Here is a 23,003-nt window from a genome sequence, read left to right on the forward strand (position 1 = left end):
CGACTCGTCAAGAAGTCCGCCCACTACGTACTCTATGAAGGGAGGCTGTATCGGACCTCGTTTACCGCCCCCCTCTTAAGGTGCCTCCGCCCCTCGGAGGCGGCCTACGTCCTCGGCGAAGTCCATGAGGGCGTCTGCGGATCGCACTCGGGGGCTAGGTCCTTGGCGCACAAGATCATGAGGCAAGGCTATTATTGGCCTACCTTGTTGGGGGACTCAAAGGATCACGTACGGAAATGCGACGCCTGCCAGCGCCACGCCAACGTCCAGAGAGTCCCTTCTGTCCCCTTGGCACCAATCACCGCACCCTGGCCCTTCGCACAGTGGGGAATGGATATCCTCGGACCATTCTCCGTCGCTTCCGCCCAGCGAAAATTCTTGATTGTTGCAATCGACTACTTCACCAAGTGGGTGGAGGTAGAGCCGCTGGCCACTATCACGGAGGTGCAAGTCCGGAAGTTCGTGAAGAAAAACATCATTGTCCGATTTGGGGTACCCCGGGTCCTCATCTCGGATAATGGTCGACAGTTCGACAACAAGCATTTCCGTGACTTCTGCGAGGAATTCGGAATCGAGCATCGGTTCACATCTGTGTCGCATCCCCAAACCAACGGTGAGGCCGAGGTGACAAACCGGACAATCCTCCAAGGAATTAAGGCGCGAATCGGTCGGACGGGGCAAGCTTGGGTCGAAGAACTCGAGAACGTCCTTTGGGCGTATCGGACCACGCATCGGACCCCTACCGGGAAGACGCCTTTCAGCCTAACCTATGGCACGGAAGCGGTTGTCCCCGTGGAGCTCGGACTCCCCTCGCCCCGGGTGGCTACGCACCGACCCGAGGCCAATTCGGAGCAACTCCGAGGAAACTTGGACCTCTTGGAAGAAGCGAGGGAAATGGCGCAGGTTCGGATGGCGATGTATCAGCGGAGGGTGGCCCGATATTATAACTCCAAGGTCCGACCAAAACTTTTCAGAATCGGAGATCTGGTGCTAAGGCGAGCCAAAGCATCTCAACCCGCGGAAGGTGGGAAGCTGGCGCCAAATTGGGAAGGCCCGTATAGGGTTCGCTGGGTAAACCGACCTGGCTCCTACCAGTTGGAGGCCCTAGATGGTCCAGAGATTCCAAGGAGCTGGAATTCCGCTAACCTACGGGTGTATTACCAGTAGAAAGACAAAGCCAGAAAGACAGTTCAAAAAATGTATAGTCCTTTTCATTTCAATAATTCCTGGTCGCAATGGCGTGTTCGTGTGATTACAAAGAATTCCCAAAGGGGATTGGGGAGTAAAGAAAGTGAGGAAGAGGTGGGGACTCCGTAGAGTTGAAGATCCGGGATCCCAAACTCTCCACCCGAAGCAGCTGCAATCCCACCGGGCGTGGGTGCTTCTCCCCGGAGGCGCCATCGACGCCTCACGCAAAAGACGAAGAGCTGGCGCGGACGAAGAAGAAGTGGACGAAGGAGGAGTTCACACTGCTCCTAGAGGAACGCCACCTCCAAAGGATATTCCGGCCCTCCCCAAGAGAAGGGGAGGGAAGGAATACAAGGGAGAAGAGCGCGAGGAGGCGCGATCCCGGATGAAATGCCTAGAGCGGAGTTCCACCGGGGAGAATCTCCCCGTTGATCCCAGATGAAACGGCTAGTTGGCGGAAGTCGCGAGGGGCGCACCTCCCGTTCTTCCGGCAGGGGCTTCTCAGCCACGCACCGGAGAGGAGGTCCACGATCCATGGCAACCTGAACAGCTCCGGCTTGGCAGGCTCCACCGCACCTGCACTTATATTTATAGCCAAACTGTGGCCCCCCGGTCGTTCCGATGCGGGTGGCTCCAATAAATGCGGGCGCATCGAATCCGGAGCCGTTCCGGCTCTCGAGGCGTATCCTCCCACGACCTCCTAAGCGTCATTCTCCTTAATTGCATTCTTCATGCAGGACACTCCGGACGGCGTGTATCCCACGGCACGCGTATCTCCGCACGCGCCCAGGCCGCATCCGCCTCGAAGAACGCGCGTATCGCGGCCGCTTAACTGGCACTCCTCGCAAGCAGCAACTGGCCGATCCGATTTCTCAGGTAACGCCTCAATTAGCATTTAATAGCCTTCTGGTGTTCCCCAGGCGACGCGTCGAGAGGAGGAGAAATACGATCGCAGCGGGCCACGGAGAAACCCCGTCGAGCGGCAAGTGATAGGCGCGCGACCAACGAGCGGAATTCCCCGAGGCTCGGCCCTTGGATGCCAGGCTAACCCGATGATCATCCCGGGAGCAGACTAGCCTGAAGCCCCGACCGGTCGCCTCGGCTTGCGCCAGCCTTGGCCGACCAACGAGCGGAATTCCCCGAGGCTCGGCCCTCGGATGCCAGGCTAACCCGATGATCATCCCAGGAGCAGACTAGCCTGAAGCCCCGACCGGTCGCCTCGGCTTGCGCCAGCCTTGGCCGACCAACGAGCGGAATTCCCCGAGGCTCGGCCCTCGGATGCCAGGCTAACCCGATGATCATCCCGGGAGCAGACTAGCCTGAAGCCCCGACCGGTCGCCTCGGCTTGCGCCAGCCTTGGCCGACCAACGAGCGAAATTCCCCGAGGCTCGGCCCTCGGATGCCAGGCTAACCCGATGATCATCCCGGGAGCAGACTAGCCTGAAGCCCCGACCGGTCGCCTCGGCTTGCGCCAGCCTTGGCCGACCAACGAGCGGAATTTCCCGAGGCTCGGCCCTCGGATGCCAGGCTAACCCGATGATCATCCCGGGAGCAAACTAGCCTGAAGCCCCGACCGGTCGCCTCGGCTTGCGCCAGCCTTGGCCGACCAACGAGCGAAATTTTCCGAGGCTCGGCCCTCGGATGCCAGGCTAACCCGATGATCATCCCGGGAGCAGACAAGCCTGAAGCCCCGACCGGTCGCCTCGGCTTGCGCCAGCCTTGGCCGACCAATGAGCGGAATTTCCTGAGGCCTAACCCTCGGATGCCTGGCCTAGCGCCGGAGGAATTTCCTGAGGCCTAACCCTCGGATGCCTGGCCTAGCGCCGGAAGAATTTCCTGAGGCCTAACCCTCGGATGCCTGGCCTAGCGCCGGAAGAATTTCCTGAGGCCTAACCCTCGGATGCCTGGCCTAGCGCCGGAAGAATTTCCTGAGGCCTAACCCTCGGATGCCTGGCCTAGCGCCGAAAGAATTTCCTGAGGCCTAACACCCTCGGATGCCTGGCCTAGCGCCGGAAGAATTTTCTGAGGCCTAACCCTCGGATGCCTGGGCCTAGCGCCGGAAGAATTTTCTGAGGCCTAACCCTCGGATGCCTGGCCTAGCGCCGGAAGAATTTCCTGAGGCCTAACCTCGGATGCCTGGCCTAGCGCCGGAAGGATTTTCTGAGGCCTAACCCTCGGATGCCTGGCCTAGTGCCGGAGGAACTTCACGAGTCAGGAGTCGGCGAGACGCTACCAAGAGTTAAAAAGAGGAAGGACGAAAGTGAAATGAGGAAACACTTTGTTTGCATTAACTTTCGTTGCATCAGGGCCGAGACCCATACAACATGGCAAAACGCCAACATACAAAGAAAAGAACAAAGAAAAAGTACAGAGGGTCAGCTTGGAGGAACCCCTGGATCGGGAACGGCGAGCACGTCCGCGAAGGGTAGGGAGACGGTTGGAGAACCGGCAGGCAATGGCATCGGAGGGGAGTCGAGGAGGGAGACCCCACTCAGGTCAATTCCGGGGTATTTAGTGGACACCCTTGCTAGGCCTTCATCGAAGCCTAAGGCAAAGGAGTCGGACCCCGCATCCGACATGTCACGGATGAACTCGGCGGACTGACGATAGGCCTGTACCGCCTGATGCCCGATTTCTGCGCTCTTCTCGGCCAGCGCCGCCTCCGCTCGCTCCGTAATCTGAGCTTTCGCTTCCATGACCTTCGCCACAATCCGCTCGTCCGCCTCGGAGGAGACCCTCAGCAGATCAGCCCGAGCCTCCACGTGCTTCGCCTCGGCAGCGATGCGAGCAGCCTCAGCCTCCTCCGGGCGCGAATGAAGCTCCTGGTTGCTCGCACGAGTCCCCTCCAAGGCCGACTCCAATTCGGCCATCTTGGCTTCAAGAGATCGGGTTCGGTTGCGGGCGTTGTCGGCCGACTGCTGGGCCTTCTCCCACCTCTCCCGGAAGTCGGCAGCCTTCCGGGACTGCTTTTCGGCTCGCTCCTCCGCCTTCCTGATCTCGCTTTCGAGACCCGAGGCAACCTTGAGTTGCTCCTGAGCCTCCAACAGTTGCCTCTCGAGGGCGGCAAAGCCGAGTGCCCGCTCTTCGGCCACCTGGAGCCTCATCTCGAGGTCCCTGGTCGTTCTCCCCGCCGCAGCCTGGCCTCCCTCCTCTACAGCTTTCAGTCGGCTCTCGGCCCTCGCCAGGAGCCTCGCCTGTTCCTCGTGGCTCTCCTCCAGACGGATCATGTACTGGGCGAGCTAAGAGACAGGAAAAATGAGAGCGTCAGACGGGGATCAATAGAGCCTATAAATGACGAAAGCGACCAAAAGAACACTCACCGACATGAGGCAGACGTAGCTGGCAGCTCCGACTTCAGGGATCCTCATCTGCCGGACCTGCCTACGGTCACCCTCCAGCAGCACCGTCTCGATGAGGTTCCGGGCGCCGGCGAAAGTGAAGGCCGACCCCGACTTCGCCCCGGAGCCGGACGGTGGTTCTGCGGCCTTACCCTTACCCATTGCTTGAGGGAGAGTCATGCCGACCGTGCTCGGGGCGGGGGCCGCGCCAGAAATCGACAGGGTCCCGCTCGGCCGAGGCCTCGGCGCGCCCCTCCTCGTATCATCCGAGGCCGACCGAGTCGAAGGCCGGGCTGGGGACCGACCGCGTCCGACCCGGCCGTCTCGGGCGCGCCCGGATGACACCTCCGGAAAAGCGGTAGTCTCATCACCGGAGGGCTGATACGGCGTCAACTGTCGGTCCGAGCCCGCGGCGTCCCCCTGATCGGTGGGCCCGGACCCGTCTGTCGGCGTCGGAGTCGCCTGCTGGCGGGGCTTCTTCGCCGGTGGGACCCCGCTCGGAGGAGTCCGTTTCTTCCTCCGGACCGCTTCCAGTAGGGACGCCCTACTAACAGCCATTGCCCTGTCCGACTGCATGACGTCGTCGATTTCTGCAAAAAGAACGAGATGGTTAGAAACTGAGAAAATGATGGAAAGAAGAAACGAAAGAGGAGAAAAGAGCTAAAAAAGAAGAAGTGATGGCGGGCTCACGGTCGGCGGAGACCGAGCTCAGACCAACGTTCACCAAGGCATCCTCGGAAATAAGGCGAGCCACCGGGGGGAGCCGGCCCTCGGCAACCAACCCCCTCAAAACGGCGACGCCATCGGACTCCTCCCTTGACAACCTCGATAGGCCGATCGGGGACTTCATCGGCGTCTCCCAGGTTGTCCCGATTCCCCAAGAGGGATCTACGTCGATGAAAAGGAAACGCTCCTTCCAGCCATGAATGGAGGAAGGAGCCTCCTTGACGAGGCCGCACCCTCGCCGCGCCGCAAAGCACCACCACCCTCTGTCCCGGGGGTGGCCGCTCAGGCCGTAGCATTTCCAAAAGACATTCAGGGTGGCGGGAACCTCGTGCATGCGGCAGAGAACCTGGAAGGCCGTCAGGGTACGCCATGAGTTCGGCACCAGTTGCGTCGGCGCCACTCTTAAACCTCGAAGCACCTGCACGACTAAGTCCGAGGGGGGAAAGCGGAACCCAGCCCGAAGGATATCCTCATTAATGGCGACCTTCCCTGGAGAAGGATGGGACATCCTCTCCTCAGGCCCCGGGAGCGTAACGTTGCAGGCTTCGGGAAGGTGGTACCGGGCCACGAACCTATCTAGGTCTTCGGGGACCAGCTCCGACTGAATGCGGTCCGCTCTTACTTCGTCCATCCCTAACGGCCAGAGAATCTACGGTCAGGACGGGGTCAAGAGGGGAGAAGGGACCGGAACGACTGGGGTACACTAATACGAAAGGAGAAAGTACGGAGAGCCCTAAATTGAAGAGTGGAGCAACTCACCGGAAGGGAGGGAAGAACGGCTCCGATAGCGTCAAAGGAGGAGCGAACGAACAGTCCGGCGGCAACGGCAACAGCACAAGGGAGAAACTCGAGGATGCCTGTGAAGAGAAAGGCGGACGGAGGAGGGCCCCCGGTTAAATAGGCAGAAAGGCGGGTGACGCCTCGGTGACGCCAGAGGACGCCTGGCTACCGAAGGATCGCTCTCGCCCCAAAGGCGAATCGACACCATTAAGGAAGGATGTCCGCCGAAATCCGCAGACCGCCAGATCAGCGACAACCGCCATACGCCATAAAAAAAAGGGGCGGGGAGCTTGGAGCGCGCGCGCCTTTCCGAGGGATGGCGGCAATCTCGAAGCATCACTCCCTTCACCCGTTCCCCTCCTGGTTCCAGGCTCGGAAGTGGGGGGCTACTGTTACGGGGGAACTTAGCCACCATGCCCCACGTGACCGGCACGCGCGCCCAGAAAGACTACGGCTGCCCCTTGATCCAGCAATCCGACCTCAGGTCGGATATCTTCGGCTCCGCAGTCCGACCCCGAGTCGGCTGCCCCTTGATCCAGCAATCCGACCTCGGGTCGGATATCTTCGGCTCCGCAGTCCGACCCCGAGTCGGCTGCCCCTTGATCCAGCAATCCGACCTCGGGTCGGATATCTTCGGCTCTACAGTCCGACCCCGAGTCGGCTGCCCCTTGATCCAGCAATCCGACCTCGGGTCGGCAATCTCTTGACAACAACAGACTGTTCTCCTGAGGCACGCCGCGGCCCCCTGCTCCACTACTCCCTGCAACGGCCGAATCCGGCACTGCCCCACGATCCCCTGTAACAATCGTACGAAGCGGAGCTCCACTACGCCCTGCCATGGCCGTACCCGGCGCTGCCCCACGACGCCCTGTAACGGCTATGTCAGTGGCAACCCCATCGTGCCACACGATGACCAATCCCCAGAAAAACCCCCCAGCCTGATATATATGGGGCTGGGGGGGAAGGGGGAGGGTGAGCAAGATTCTCCATAGCATCATCTTACCTGCTACCTCTCCTTCTCCTTCGATTCCCTCTAACTTGATCGTCGGAGGGCCCCCACTACCCCAGTGGTGGTGCGAGACTTGCTTGCAGGTTTCCCGGCGGAAGGTGGAGCGCAACCAAAGCAATTCAAAGGGAACCCCGTTCACACCGCTGTGCCAATCGTTCTCGGTTTGGACCCCCAGCAACAGTTAGAATTCAAAAACTAGCCGTTACTCACTGTTGGAAGGTCAAAAAGTACTTCTGCAGAACTAGCCGTTATGCTTCTGCCCGTGCTTGGGTCGACTCAACTTTTACTGGGGTCGACCCAACTTTCACTTGGGTCGACTCAACCTTTGCTAGGGTCGACCCTCTCAGAACCACAGAATCTTGCATTTCAGCCTTCCTTCACTTGGGTCGACTCAACATCTTTTTGGATCGACTCAAGGTTCAGTTGGGTCGACTCAACTTCCACTTGGGTCGACCCTCTCAGGATTTCCAGAGAACCTATTTTTGAATATCATTGCCTTTGGGTCGACTCATGTTAACTTAGGGTCGACTCAAGTTTGGGTCGACTCAAGTTTCATTTGGGTCGACCCTCTCAGTGTTTCCAGAGAACTGTTTTCTTGAGGCTTGAGAGGCTTGAGGTTTGGGTCGACTCATTCTTTGCTTGGGTCGACCCAACTACTGTTCATCCGTGCCATTTTTGCAGAAGTGTGCCAGATGCTTTCTTGATGTGCCGGGGTCGACTCAATCAACCTTGGGGTCGACTCAATCCACACTTTGCTGCAACTTAAGGTTAGATTCATCCATATAAACAATGAAATGCATCTTTATCTTATTATACTAATGTACTGAGAGTAACAGACTTATAAATGATGTATCGAATTAACTTGTAACATACTCTTGATTATTGTATTAATCATCAAAATACCACTATCATCCTCACTATTTTTTTGAATCTTTCTTTGAATTTGCTCCTCCAACTTGAATCCTTTGAACTTGAAACTTGGGCCAATGAAGTATAGCTTTCTTTCAACTTTTTGAGAGCTTTTGAGGCCTTCTTCTATTCTTCCAACTTGTTATGTTCCTTGCAAAATAAATATCTTTCTTTTTGCAACACAAACATTAGTAATTATATTTTAAGATTTTGTGATCATCAAAATCAATCTTTAGGTCAGCACAATCTACTCAAGCCCTAATTGTAGAGCTAGCAAACGAGCAAGCTGTTCGCGAGCTAGCTCGAGATCAGTTGAAAATGGCTTAAAACTAAAACTGTACTTAACTTGCTCAAATTCAAATTATTAAAATAAATAATATATAATTTTTAATTATTATTATAGAATAATAAATAATTATTTTATAATTATCTATTACAAATTAATATAGATTTGATAGATTTGAACATATTTCAACTATGAGATTAACATATAATTAGAATAATTGTTCCATACTATATAGAAGAAAGTCTTGAATGATCTTAAACTCTTACTAGATAACTTAAAAATACTATAACAGCTCGAGCTTAGCTCGATATAAAACAAACCAAGTTAGAGTTCAGCCCTAGCTAACTATTTTCCGAGACTTCCCAACTCCCCTCGGGCAAATATAACCTAATTTTTTCCTCCCTCTATTTCCCTTCTCCCTGTCACCAACCAGATCTCAACACCATCAGTCTTTCTTGTGCCGCCTGCAATCTCGGCCGGCCAATCCATCCACGCTGCTTTCATTGTTAAATTTCTTCCATGGTTCTCCTTGAATGTTGCTTATAGTTGCCTTGCCATGATTATTCCATGCTTAGGTGTGAAAACTACATGCTTTGGGTTCAAGCCGTATAATATACACATGAAACTTGTCAGTTTTTGTTTTATTTTCTATTGCTGGTTTCATGGCTTTCCATTTTATTTGCAAAATTGTGTCTTGGCCATGCATCTTGTAGTGAATGATGTGCCATAGGGTTGTGAATTTACCACTTATCCAAGAAATTCATGGCTTTTATTTCTTTTTTTTGCATGTCATTGATCTCGTTTGCAAGCTCCACGAGGTGATGATATGATTTTTTTTTTTTTTAAAAGTGGATGTATCATACACGATGGGTACGGATACACCCAAGAAAGTCAAAAGATAATACATCCCAGAGTGCTCTGGGTAAGACCTCCCTCCCAGCCAAAGAGTATCCTCAGAATGGTTAGCCACATAAGAGGCTACCCAATCTGCTGCTCCGTTGGCATCACGATACACAAGCTTAGCCTGGACGGCCATCCCCCCGCACCATAGCTCGAATGTCCCTGAGCAACGGGTGGCTATCGCCCACACCCCCCGCGCTCCTCTGGATCCAACTGATGACTGTCATCGAATTGCTCTCCAGTACTACAGTACATGTAGGCAAGGAGCGTCGGATATAACTCAAGTGATGATGTGATTCACCTCGCTCTCAGCTTATCTGCAGGCAATGATTCGAAGGATCCCCTTGGGGTGGTTCTTCAAGATTTCTCCACAACATGGGAACTGGAAGTATTCATGTCCATGGAGTTATGCATGACTCCGTTGGACTTTGTATCCTCCTGGGTTGCTACAACCATGGGTCATGAAGTTGGAAGAGTCCAACCTTCTCGATTAGACACATATCCTGCTTTGGAAAAAAATTGAAATTTTCTAATAAATCAATAAATAATAATAATAATAATAATAATAATAATATATTTTTATAATAATTATTGAAGCAAGAGAATAATTAAAAGTTAATCTAGAATAATTAAGTAGCAAAATTTAAACATGATAACTAAGTGGAGTCTCATTGATTGAATCTCTCCATCCCACAAAAGTTGAATCAATCATCAATCAAGCTACCTATATTTTCATTGATGTTGCACCAACTTTATTTAAAACCATCTAGAGTCACACCAGAAGATGAAAGGCTTTTAAGTCGCACAAAGATTATCATAAAGTTGCACTATAATGACAGTTCACGCTGAAAGCACATAGTTTGTTGAGAGTAAAATACTATAAGAATATTTTAGAAAAAAAGTTATATTTTAGTCATCATATGTGTACTTTACTACAATGAGACCGAAATTGCTACTTGAAAAGACACACATAGATCAGCTCTGATAACAAGTGGTTGTCATCTCTATAATTGTTTAGTACCATTAGCAAAGTTTAAGGGGAGTCTTGGAAGGCTCGGTATATTCTATTTCAATCTTCGGAAGACCTAACTTTATCTTGAAGCAGAATTCCGAAGCATTCATTACTTGGATTTTAAAACTATCAATGGCACGGGATGACATCAGAATAACCAATATCTATAGGAAAGCAAACAATGCTGCTGATCGGATAGCTTTACCTGTAGCGAACTACATCTGCTCAAAATAGGTCATGCAGCAAACTACTCATTTTTACACGACTTTACCCTGCTTTTGACACTCTTGGCGTGTTCTTTACTCGCATATCAACAAAAGAAAAACAGTGGCAGTAGGTCATGCTAATAGGAGGGAGAGAACAACCAACACCCAGAGTTGTTGCTGGTCATGCCAAAAAGACTATTTTTAACAACAATTTGTTCTCTTTTGGAGACAATGGCACATGCTAAGCGGGCCTAATCCACTACCTTCTCTTTCACATACACATGCACCCCAATGTACATTATTGCATATTAGTGAAAGAAAACTATCCAAAATGCTGATTCTCATGAATATATTTAGGCTCGATTGGTTTAATTTATCCAAATTACTGGGGAAAAAAAAAGTCCAATTTGGAAGGACCACAGGCTTAGGAATCATGACTGATTTCTTATCACACAACCATGCATGTTATCTGAGAAAGTTTCTTATCAAACAACCAGGAAGATGTGAGTGGACTGAAACACTAAATATTTATGCTGAGTTTAAAACCGCAATAGGTTTCATAGTGTCCACAGTTCATTGTCTCCATCAGCAATGCAGTTAGGAAGTCCTCTGGCTACTAATTTACATGGACTAGTCATTTTGTCCCGTTGTCATGGCTTCAAGTAGTACAAAGCCACAAATTTCCTTGTGCCTGTTCATCCCTATGCTCTGATTTACATCGTTAATGAAATCAGCATCTCAAGTATCCAAACATCTTTAGTTATGTGTTGTCTGTTGAAGATCTCACTACCATTGTTGAGCATGTTATGTTGCTGCATCTTCAATTTGTGCAATATAGAAACTTTTATGAATCCATACCTACAATACTTTATTGCACCCAAAACACATTATATATTCATCATGACATTATACAAGGCATTGCCTCTCCCTGGACATGACACTCCTATCAGATGCATACAAATTTTCATGTATTTTGATGATAGAATTACTCTTTTGTCATCAGATAGAAAAAGCTACAAAGGAAAACACTTGTTCTTCTTCAAAGCGCACAAATATTCCCCCACCCATAAGATCACGCACCAAGTCAAAGCCTCGATAGATACTCTTTTAAATCTACATTCTACAAAAGCGTTTCAAAGAATAGCTTGAAACAGTGTGAATATCTGCTAAAACAAGTTATAAAATATTCCCCATTGCTCAGAACTCCAGTAAATTGGTCAGGAGACATGGTACAGAGAGTTTTCATTATTTGATTAACCCATTAATATATACCATAAAAATATAGTTCATATGTCAAGTTAATACATATTTCACAGCCATGGTAGATGCTCCAAGCAGCAAGTCCTCATGATTAGAGCTCCATATTTTAGAAATTAGTCTTTTAAAAGATTAAAGTACTTTAACTTTTGAAGTTAGCCTTTTAAATGGCATTTTTAATTCTTGTATTACCCATTGCACAGAAAGCTGCATCTTTGCCAAACTAGTCTGAGCATTAAAGCCAATGTTGAAATCTCCTAAATAAAAATGAACTGGAAAATATCCATCTACATACATTCTTATATTCAAATCTATTCGGATATGAATACAAATTCTAATATCCATATTCATAATTATATCCATAAAAAAAATAGATATGATAACTATGTAATGCATGTCCAAATAGCTGATTTCATTTGTAATCTTATTTAATCTTATATAGCAAATAAATGACTATATTAACATATTACTTAATTTACCTACTATGTAATGATATCTTTGATTTCATGATAACAAAGTGTAACCATCTGACTTACATCTGTATTTATGTTCATACTTTAAAAATCTCATATGCATCAATATCTGATATGTGTTTGTAATATGTACCATTCTAAAACAAATATGGATATAAACTTTTGCATCGGTTAATCCATATCCGTATCCGTATTTGTCAAATATAAGCAAATACGAATATGGATATACTGATATCCGATTTGTATTCAATCCGTTTTTAGTGCTACTAAATAGCTACACTTGCAAATTGTGGATACTCTTAATGTCAAATAAACATCATTGGAAAAAAAAAAGACAGCAAGTTAAACATTTTTATTCTCCATACATGAACCAGAGTCCTAACTATGCCAAGGCATGCTCCAAAGCATTTGAATAGCACAAACCCTGCAGAAATTTTATTGAGTGAAACCATTATCATAGAGCCTATCTTCGACTTACATAATCATAGACTTGCTCTATCCTGCAACAATGAGACGGCAGCCTTGTCTGTAAACCAAGAGAATTTACCATCCTTAAGTGAAACCATCTCGACGGGCAGCATATCCGATAAACTTTGCCCACTCCCTAGAGCCTTATGTACTGCACTAGCTTTCCCAGCTCCAGTGACCACAAGTGCAACATATGCCGATGAGTTAATTACTGGGAAAGTGAAGGTTATTCTCTCCGGCGGTGGCTTTGGGGAGTCCTTTATGAAGGTAACCCATCGCTGGTTCTCATTAAGGAGAGGGTGCCCAGGAAAAAGAGAAGCTACATGACCATCAGGGCCCATCCCCAACAACATGAGATCAAATTTCGGAAACACAGTTGCTGAGGATGCTGCAACCACCCCCGTCTTAACCAGTTGCTTCAGACAGATCTCGTAGTCGTCAGCAGCACCCTCAGCTGATAAGGAGTCATTGATAGCATAAACCTGACCTGGTGGAATTGGGACCTATCATTTGAAAAATAAAACAGTGATCTACAATGCAGTTCTCAACTACCATTACATAGAAACACGAAAAGTGAAATAATGCACTAAGAAAAATTTAAAACTTGCAGCTGTGTCAATTGAATGTATCTCTCATCACTTTGGTGTTCTCCACATGATAGAAAACGACTTCAAATCACAACTAAAAAATACAGTAGGAAAAATGGAATTAAGAAGTCGAAACTATGTAAGCTAACTCAACTAAATTTTCACTAATAACCTACAAATAAGTTCCTGCAACTGGCTTGACTTAGGGTGAAACACCAAAAAGAAGGGATGGATATGGTGTCTGGGAGAGGAAGCATGAATTCTTGCACCCTAGTCATTGACTTAATAACCTACTATGCCATCTCTCTCCTTCCCTTCTTCCTGGAAGGCTGATGAAAATCTTACATCTTCTTGATTACATTGGTGATTGTGAAACACACAAAGCCATTGGCCCTTGTCCAACAGCCGCACATTCCTCTTCTCTCCCATCTTTTAATGCCTCCACTACTCCTCACAGTGTATCCAACCCTGCTTGAAAGTAACTTAAGCAAGCACAAGCACAGTTTAACATGAAAGTTTGAGCATAAGAAAGTGAGCTTGAGTTGGCTCAAGATTAAATGAGCATAGTTCAAGCCAAGTATTTCTAGCTTGTCTCAATCTCAATCTGTGTCTAGTTAAATTTTGCGCCAAACAGACCTAGGCCAACTAAAGGACTCGGGGACCTTTTTTGGGAGTTGATTCCCAATGGCCAAGGATGAGATTGAGAATGGGCAAGAGGACGATAAATCTCTTGCTTGTCCAGAATGCCATAAGTTATTAGGCTACTAAAATGCTACAAGGAGAACAAGTTGACATGTTGGCAAAGACATAAAAGTGGGCCCTTCATACCTACAGTGTCAAGTGTAATTGCCACCAAATCTTCATATGAGGCCAATATATCAACAATGTAGTAGTTGACACAAACAGTGATGATGCAATAACACAATCAGGTTATTTGCTACTACAGTCACTTGGAGCCTACACAATTGGTCATCATTGTAAGGAAGCAAGAGATCTTCAAGTTTGATGCTAAGTTGATGAAGCCTGAGAACATTGCCCTCTGGAAATGGAGAATTGTTCAAAGTCTATGCACCAAAATCTGTTCATGATTTGATTGTATTGAAGAAAACAAGGATATGCTACACACGGGCTTGTGATTTCTTGACAGATTCAAAATGGATAGTCCAGTGGTAGCTAAAAGATCAAGATACATAATTTGCAGCCAAATGACATGGCAAGTCACAGAGGACAAATGGTGCCAAGGTTATGATGAGTGCTACAGTATGTAGAGACCTCCATTGGCATTACTTTAGGATGCCATTAAGGGCCTGTTAGCATGTCTAGAAATCTTATCTGCTGGTACGATCTCCTTCCAGCTGACTAAAGCTGATAAAGGAGGGCTGGCCCATTTGATGACAAGCCCAGACTGGGCTAAGTAGAACTGGTAGTTTCCCATATGATATAGGCTGATGTGATGCAACAGTTCCCTAAAAACAAGGATGTAATAGTTAGAGGAGGACAAAAACGGTCATTAGTTTTTGGTTTGAAAAGATATGACATTTGGTCAAACGGAGACCTATAAAGGGACTTAACAATGATAGAGGTGGTGAATACATGGAAACAATGTTTAAAATTTGGCAAAGAAAATTGGATTTGCTATTTTAATACTATGTCATATGCTCGAGGACAAAATGGAGTAGCGGAAAGAAGAAATAGGGCACTCAGGGATATGACTAGATCTATGATGGCTTATATGGATTTATCTCTTAATATTTGGGGAGAGGTTTTAAGTACTGCAAATTACTTCCTAAATAGGGTAATCACAAAAAGGTTTGAAGGGGTTGCTATTACTTTTGTCTTGTTTGACAAAAGTGATGGGCGGAATCTTTTGGAATGGAATACACCCGTGGCCCCATGCGTGCTTTATATACGCAAGAATGCACCCCTTTGACCAAAGGTTATGTCTTTTCAAACCAAAAACTAATGACCATTCTTAGTATCAAAGATGCTATCTTTATAGAATATGTGCATCAAGTCACACCTTTGGAAAAGTTGATACCATCGAAGGAACAAGAATTGTCTAAAGGCACGACAAGTAATGGTGTTCCGAGAGTTACATTTCTTGAAAATTCAAAGGAAGGTGATGAAAATGCAAGAAATAGCGGGAGAAAAAGGAAAAGAGAGCCATCATGTATATTTAAAGATTATTATGTTCTCAATACTAATTGCATGGTTAACCAAGAGGACCCATATACCTATGAAGAAGCTATGTCCTCAAGTGAATCAACTCATTGAAAGAATGCCATGGTTGAAGAGTTGGATTTATTTAAGAAAATAAGATCTAGGAGTTGGTGGAACTACCCCAAGGAAGAAAATCCACAGGATGCAAATGGGTTTTCAAGAAAAAAATTAAACCTGATGGAACCCTTGACAAGTATAAGGCCAGATTGTTGTAAAGGGGTATACTCAAAACCTGGAATAGATTAGGAAGATATCTATTCCCCTGTTGCAAAATTTGTGTCCATCCGAAATATAATGGCCTTGGTTGCTAAGTTAGATCTTGAATTATTTCAACTTGATGTAAAGACAGCTTTCTTCAATGGGGAACTAAAGGAAAATATCTATATGGAACAACCAAAGAGTTTCAAAGAAAAAAGTTTAGAGGATAAAGTTTATAAGTTAAGTAAGCCTTTCTATGGTTTAAAACAATCCTCTAGATAGTGATACTTGACTTTCCACAAGGTTATGATGAAAATTAGATATGAGGTCAATCCTATGGATAATTGCATATATGTGTGGAAAGGTCAAAGTAGTTTGGTGATACTATCATTGTGTGTCGATGATGTGCTATCGACAAGCAATAATATGGAAGTAATAGAGAGAACAAAGTCATATCTTAAAGAGAAACTTGAAATGAAAGACATGGATCCAGCATCATGTGCTAGGCATTAGAATAACCAGGGATCGAAAATCCAAATTATTATATTTGGATCAAGAAAAATATTTAGAGGAGATATTAAAAAAAATCCACATTAATACAAGCCAATATCTATACAAATTTGTCAAGGTTTGATACTTAGAAAATCACAATATTTCAAAACAGAAAGTGAAATTAAGGTAATGAAAATGGTTCCTTATACACAAGCTATAGACAGCTTAATGTACGCTATAATTTGTATCAGGCCAAACATATGCTATGTTGTTGGAACAGTTAGTTGCTATCAAGCTAATCCTAATAAAAAGCACCGGCAAGCAGTTAAAAAAAAAATAGACATATCCAAGATATTAGAAAAATGAAACTATGTTTTGGACATGGTGATTTAAAAATTTATGGTTATTCAAATGTGGATTTTGCCGGGGATCACGATGATCAAAACTCTGCTAGTGGTAATATATTTTTATTTGGAGGAGGTGCAGTCTCATAGTCAAGTAAAAAAGCAAACTTGTGTTGCTAGACATACAATTGAAGCTGAATATGTTGCCGGCAGCATGACAGCCACTCAAGTAGTTTGGATTAAGTGCTTTTGAAAATTTGAAAATTAAAGAATTGATTGGGCCAATGAAAGTGTTTGGTGATAATAAGGTTGCAATATTACTAATAAGGAATGGTGCAATGAGTTCAAAAGGCCAACACATTGATGTAAGCTACCATTTTATATGAGATATGGTAGAGAAGAGGAACATTAAAGTCAACTATATACCCACTGAAGAAATGACAGCAAATCCTATGACTAAAGCACTGTCATTGGAAGATTTTAGAAGCATGTTGAGAAAATGGGATTAATCTATAGCTATAGAGGTTTTCGGGGACACCTGAAAGAAAGTAATGGTGGGTTAGCATGGTCACACTTAATTTAAGGGAATCAGAATAAAATAAGGGTTCGCATTGAACTATATAGTGTGACCAAACTCAGCATTATCCTTTGGAAACGGAATAATGTTATACATGTCTAAACATGATCAGGTGGGAGATGATAGAATAAACAATCATATTTAGACATTGGGTTGGCCCATTGGATGACAAATCCAAAATGGGCCAAGTAAAACCAGTAGTTTCCTGTAGGATATAGGCTGGTGTGAGGCAATGGCTCCCTCAAAAAACAAGGATGCAATGGTTAGAGGAAGCCAAGAAAAGTCATTAGTTTTTGGTTTATGATCAAAGGGGTGAATGCTTGCATGCATGGAGCCAGGGGTGTGTTCCGTTCAAAAGAAATAACAAACCCTTCAAACATTTTTTTCTGCTTCCTTGGTTACCATAAATTATTCAGAAAAATTTCCTTGTCATTTTGGCACCAGCCATAAACATATCCTACGTGATCACCAAGCCTCACGGCGAGGTTTACTTCAAATACAACTGGGACCAACAAATCCTCCAAACACCAAGAACTACATTTATCACAGCAATTCAAAATACAGCCTTTGAAAAGAATAGAAAAGAAAATTAAAATTTAGGGTTTTATGTACCTTAGAAAGAAACCCATCGTAAGCTAGTTTATAGTTGCTATCAGCATGGTCCTTCGGAATCACCCTCTCATCCACCCAAAAGACATGCCACTTTGTCCAATCCACCGACTCCAGATACGGAGGGTCAACCAATTTCCTATAATTTCAGAGGCTTTTTCAAATACCTGATCGAAGAAAACTCCAAAATTTCCGAAGAAAACGATGGTCCAAGCTCGATACCTGAGGGATTTGATGAGAGACCCGCCGGAGAGGACGACGGTGAAAGCCCCCCTCTCCTGGGCGAACTTCTCCGACAGCTTCGCCGTGTACTTCGCCAGAGAGACGGAGAGCTCTTCCTCGCTCTCGAATACCAGAAGCTCCTTCTTCCCCTTCGCCGCCGCGGTGGAGGAGATCGCTTCGGAAGCCATGGCGGAGATCGGTCTCCGGCCGGATCGGACGGGGTTCCGAGCAACGCCGAGGGAAATCTTTCTCTCCGCGAGCAGGAAATTTGTCCGAACCGGCGACCCAGGGATCGCCGGAAGGCTACGGGCTGGCAGCGGGCACAGCCGGCGGTGGGAGGGGACGACAGCGGGAGAGTGGGAGACGGCGTAAAAACGCATATTGTAGGGTGCCTTCGGGTAGTGCGTTATTTATATCCGTTGAGATCTAGATCGACGGCAGATGACGTGGCTCTGACAGGAAATTGGCTGCCGATTTATTCGAACAGAGAATCTGAGGCATCAAAATCTCAGCTAATATAATAAAAAAATAAAAACATCATTTAATTTTTAATATTTATTAATTTAAAATAATTTAAAATTCTTAAGTAATGACAGGAAAACCTTAGCAAGTAAATTGGGTTGTACCGATCAATATCCAAGGGTATATCATTTATTTAGGCCCCATTTGGCAGATTTTTGGGGGAACACTTTTAAATGAAATAAAAATTTTTGGTAAAAATTTTAAAAAGTTGCGTTAGCTTTTCGAGAAAGCTAAAAACAGCGTTTTAGAATAAGCTTCAATTTGGAGTTTTCCAAAAAAGCACTTTTAAGGCCTAGTCGAAAAAAAATTTTTTACGAAAATACCCGTGATAAAATATAACAATTACACAAAATGTCCCTTCAATAATTTTTTAACTAATTTTATCACATAGCTACGAAATTTCTTATATTATATAAAATTAATTTACGTAAATAATTATAATATGTTATATCTTTATTATTATATTATACTATTAAATATAATATTATATTAATTATATCATAATATATTGATATATTATGTTAAATAATTTAATATTTTATTAAATTATTATGCTATAGTATACAATATTATATTACTATGTTATAATGATATAATATTATATTACAATAATACTATACTATATCATATAATTATATATTAATACATATTATATTTTATTATGCTCTGTTGTCCTTTATGGTCATTTTGTCATATTAAAAGTACCTTCTTAGTTTGTTTACCAAGCATATGTTAAAGTGACACAATACTTTAAAAATATAGTTAACAAACAGCAAACAACTTTTTATAAAAGCTCTACTTTAAAAAGCTCTATTGCCAACAGCTCCCCCAAATAGGACCTTAACATTTAGGTTGTTTTTATTGGAGTTTGGAGAACTCTAACTTCTCTTGTGTATTTATACTTGCACTCTAACTTTTATGGGATGCAAGTAACTATACCTTGTCTCAACCTGCTAAAAAATTGGGCAGCCCACCCAACATGCTCAAGTCCATGTCGACCTAAAATTCAAGACCGCCCATGAAACAAGATGGGCTTGGATTTACATTGATGCGACCCAAGCTTGATATTTATATAACATATATACAACATCCATTAATTCCCCTTATAACACAAATAATATAAAAAGTATTATAAAATATAATATAAAAAATATTTTTTATTTTTTTTTTCATCTCTATCGGCCTTCCTCTCCCTTCCCTCCTCCTCCTCACCCCCTCCCTCCCCACCCGTCCAGCTACTCTCTGTCCCACCTCCCACTCCTCCTCCTCTTCCCCACCCATTTGGCTGCTTCCCGTCCCACCTTCCCTTTCTCCTCCTCCTCCTCTTCCCTATCAGTTTCCTCTTTTTCAAGTACTTTTTTATTTTTTTTTTAAAGAGAGAATTTTGGGCAAGCTCACTGCTTGAATCGGAAGCCAAAATCCGATAAGTAGCAAGCTCGGGCCTGGAAAGTAAGCCCGAAAATCAGAGCCAGATTGGATCTGGGCCTGATAAAATTAAGAGGTATCTTAGGCTGAGCCCGATCCGAACCCAACCCGGCCTATTTGTTAGGCAGGTCTAACACTGTCGTAGGAGAACCATCAAGGAAATACAAAGGGCTCGTTTGGTTCGCGGGAAGCATTTTCCTTCCTAGGAATATGATTCCTGGAAAACAAATTCCTAGGAAGAGGATGCCTAGGAAAGTACTTTTGGCATGTTTGGTTGACCATGGAAAAGTGACAAATTTCCAAGGTGCTTATGTTTGGTTGGCCATCCACTTTCCTAGGAAAGTTATATATAATTCCTATTATGCCATTAATAAAAATTAGGTTTTTAATGCCTCTTTAATGCTTCTTTAATGCTGAAGGGACTTTTTGGAAAAAAGTAAAAATGGAGTGATTCCCGCCTCATGGGAAAGTAACTTTCCCATGTTTCTCATGGGAAAGACTTTCCCATGAAATGTGGGAATCACATTCCCATGGAAATACAACTTTCCCTTCTCTCTCCTTTGAAAACTCCAACCAAACAAGAGGCATCTCATTACTTTCCCGTTGACCACACTTTCCCTCCTTCTTTTCCCGCAAACCAAACGAGCCCAAAATAGAAAAGAAACTCTCATGCAAAAGCTACTGCTAACCTTTTAACTCCTCCTCGTCGCCGCCTCAAGATGGAAAGTAAAAGGAAAGAAAAAGGTTCATTTAAACATTAGTAGGCAATATGTCTCGTTATCCTTGTAACAAGTTTAGGGCGGTCAATGCTTTGAGCTGACCCGAACCGCCAACTTGAAAGCCCGATAAAATTGGAAAGGCCGTGCTTGGACTAGCTTGGACTGAGTCCTAATGAAGTTCCATAAATAGTGATCAATCAAAATTAAGTCCACTTTAAGACCACTTTTTGGATGCTGATCACCTTTCTCGTGCAAGCATTCCTGTCCATCGTAGAAAGACCTATTCTCCTTCTTCCCCTCATACTTTGCTTGTCCTGGATCAAGACCATAGACATTCAAAAGCATTTGAATGGTAACTAAGGAACAATACACTGCATAAGTTCTGAAAGGACCTATGGACCCAATCATGTAAATAGGTTGCTGTACCAAGCTAAACCAAGGTTTCCAACCAATCTTAGATGAGATAATAAAAAAAAATTAGAAAGAATCGACATGAACTGCAATCTTAATTGATACATAGAAACCCTTATCAAAATACCTGCTGAAATACTTCCATGAATTAATTTTTTTTTCATATCAATAATATTTAGCAATGTTTTCAAAATTACGAATGAAAGATTAATGGTCAATGCCAACTAAGATATCACCAAGGCCAAAGCTGAGCTAGCACCATCATCTACCGACACAAAAGTAATGTAAAATAACACCTTCCATTCCTAACTCTACACCGGAAGCAATCCATCATCCTACCGTTCGAATCCAACGGCGGGCTCTCCCTCATCTCTCCTGCTATCCCCCAGTCCGATCACGTCCGTCCTTTCCTCAGCCAGACAGAGCTACCCCAATCCTCCAGATCCGGTCGCCGACACTCCTCCCCTTTCTCCTCTCTCCTCTCCCCCTCTCCAGTTATAGAGAGAGAGAGAGAGAGAGTGAGAAAAGAGACAGGATGGTGGAAGGGCACGGGACGACGCGGCGCGGGAGCAACCCCCGGCTGGAGGCCGATCCGGTCATCGACATCCCTCCGACCCCTCCCGGCGACGCCCGCCCCGGCGTCAAGCTCCCCGGCGCCGGCCCCTCATCATTCGTCTCCCTCCTCCTCCCATTGTTCTCGCACACCTCCGATGCTGCCACGGCCGCGGCCGTCTCCTCCTCCACCGTTTCCACCGCCCTCATCATCGGCGCCTGGTACCTCTCCAACATCGGCGTCCTTCTCTTAAACAAATACCTCCTCAGCATCTACGGCTACCGCTACCCGATATTCCTCACGACGCTCCACATGCTCGCCTGCTCCGCCTACAGCGCCGCCGCCGTCCGGTGGCTCCGCCTCGTCCCCCTCCAGCCCGTCTCTTCCCGCCGCCAGCTCCTCAAGATCGCCGCCCTCAGCGCCATCTTCTGCTTCTCCGTCGTCTGCGGCAACACCTCCCTCCGCTACCTGCCGGTCTCCTTCAACCAGGCCATCGGCGCTACCACCCCCTTCTTCACCGCCGTCTTCTCCCTGCTCGTCACCTGCCGCCGCGAGTCCGCCACCGTCTACCTCGCCCTCCTCCCTGTCGTCCTCGGCATCGTCCTCGCCAGCAACAGCGAGCCCCTCTTCCACCTCTTCGGCTTCCTCGTCTGCGTCGGCTCCACCGCCGGCCGCGCCCTCAAGTCCGTCGTCCAGGGCCTCCTCCTCACCTCCGACGCCGAGCGCCTCAACTCCATGAACCTCCTCATGTACATGGCCCCCATGGCCGCCGCTATGCTCCTCCCCCTCTCCCTCTGGTCCGAGGGCGACGTCGCCGCCGCCACTGCCGCTAAGGCCGCCGACGACCCCCGCCTCCTCCTCTTCCTCTTCGCCAATGCCACCGTCGCCTACCTTGTCAACCTCACCAACTTCCTCGTCACCAAGCACACCAGCGCCCTTACCCTCCAGGTCCTCGGCAACGCCAAGGCCGCCGTCGCCGCCATCGTCTCCGTCCTCATCTTCCGCAACCCCGTCACCGTGATGGGCATCACCGGCTTCGCCATCACCATCATGGGCGTCGTCCTATACGGCGAGGCGAAGAAGAGGTCCAAGTCTCCTTCTTCCTCCTCGTAATTCTCTCATCCATCAATTACCTCCCATTCCGATCCCCAACAATTTTTTTCTTCCTTCAAATTTTATTTCTTACCCACATAATGCGTTGTTGTCGTTGTTTTCTTGCCAAAAAAAAAATTTAATTGGTCTCCAATTGCAATATATTTGACTGCATTTTTTTCCTTCATATGTTCTCTTCTCTTCTTCCATTGCCATGAGAGGTAGGAGATGAAAGAGAGGATAGAAAGGGACTTCTCCACTGCTTTTGCCCTTTAATTGATAATGTATCCCTTTAAGCCAAAGGTAGGAAAAAATAGACTGGCAATGGGAACCTACTCAATTATTAGCCCTACCCTTTAGTGCTAGGTTTTTTTTTAGAAATAATATTTCTTTATAGATTTTTTTTTTTCTTCTCTAACCCTGAGCTTATCCAGTGGTCTTTCTATTTCCTTTAATTTTTGTGCTACTGGGAGCTGAAAG

General features: G+C 46.2%; 2 protein-coding genes across 2 annotated transcripts; one reads left to right on the forward strand and one right to left on the reverse strand.

Annotated features, from left to right (window-relative positions):
* Positions 1-12,368: 12,368 nt before the first annotated feature.
* On the reverse strand, positions 12,369-18,196 carry LOC120109039 (probable 6-phosphogluconolactonase 4, chloroplastic). The gene is made up of 3 exons (XM_039122775.1): positions 17,802-18,196; positions 17,583-17,718; positions 12,369-13,055 (listed from the first exon to the last, which is right to left on the reverse strand). Exons 1-3 carry the CDS (start codon positions 18,179-18,181, stop codon positions 12,567-12,569), a joined length of 1,005 nt encoding a protein of 334 aa, XP_038978703.1. The 5' UTR covers positions 18,182-18,196; the 3' UTR covers positions 12,369-12,566.
* A 2,814-nt stretch (positions 18,197-21,010) lies between these two features.
* On the forward strand, positions 21,011-22,710 carry LOC103697131 (probable sugar phosphate/phosphate translocator At1g12500). The gene has a single exon (XM_008778929.4). The coding sequence runs from the start codon at positions 21,414-21,416 to the stop codon at positions 22,542-22,544; it is 1,131 nt and encodes a 376-aa protein (XP_008777151.2). The 5' UTR covers positions 21,011-21,413; the 3' UTR covers positions 22,545-22,710.
* The last annotated feature ends 293 nt before the right edge of the window (positions 22,711-23,003 follow it).

Source organism: Phoenix dactylifera, unplaced genomic scaffold, assembly GCF_009389715.1.
Source record: "Phoenix dactylifera cultivar Barhee BC4 unplaced genomic scaffold, palm_55x_up_171113_PBpolish2nd_filt_p 001753F, whole genome shotgun sequence".
NCBI classification, from domain to species: domain Eukaryota; kingdom Viridiplantae; phylum Streptophyta; class Magnoliopsida; order Arecales; family Arecaceae; genus Phoenix; species Phoenix dactylifera.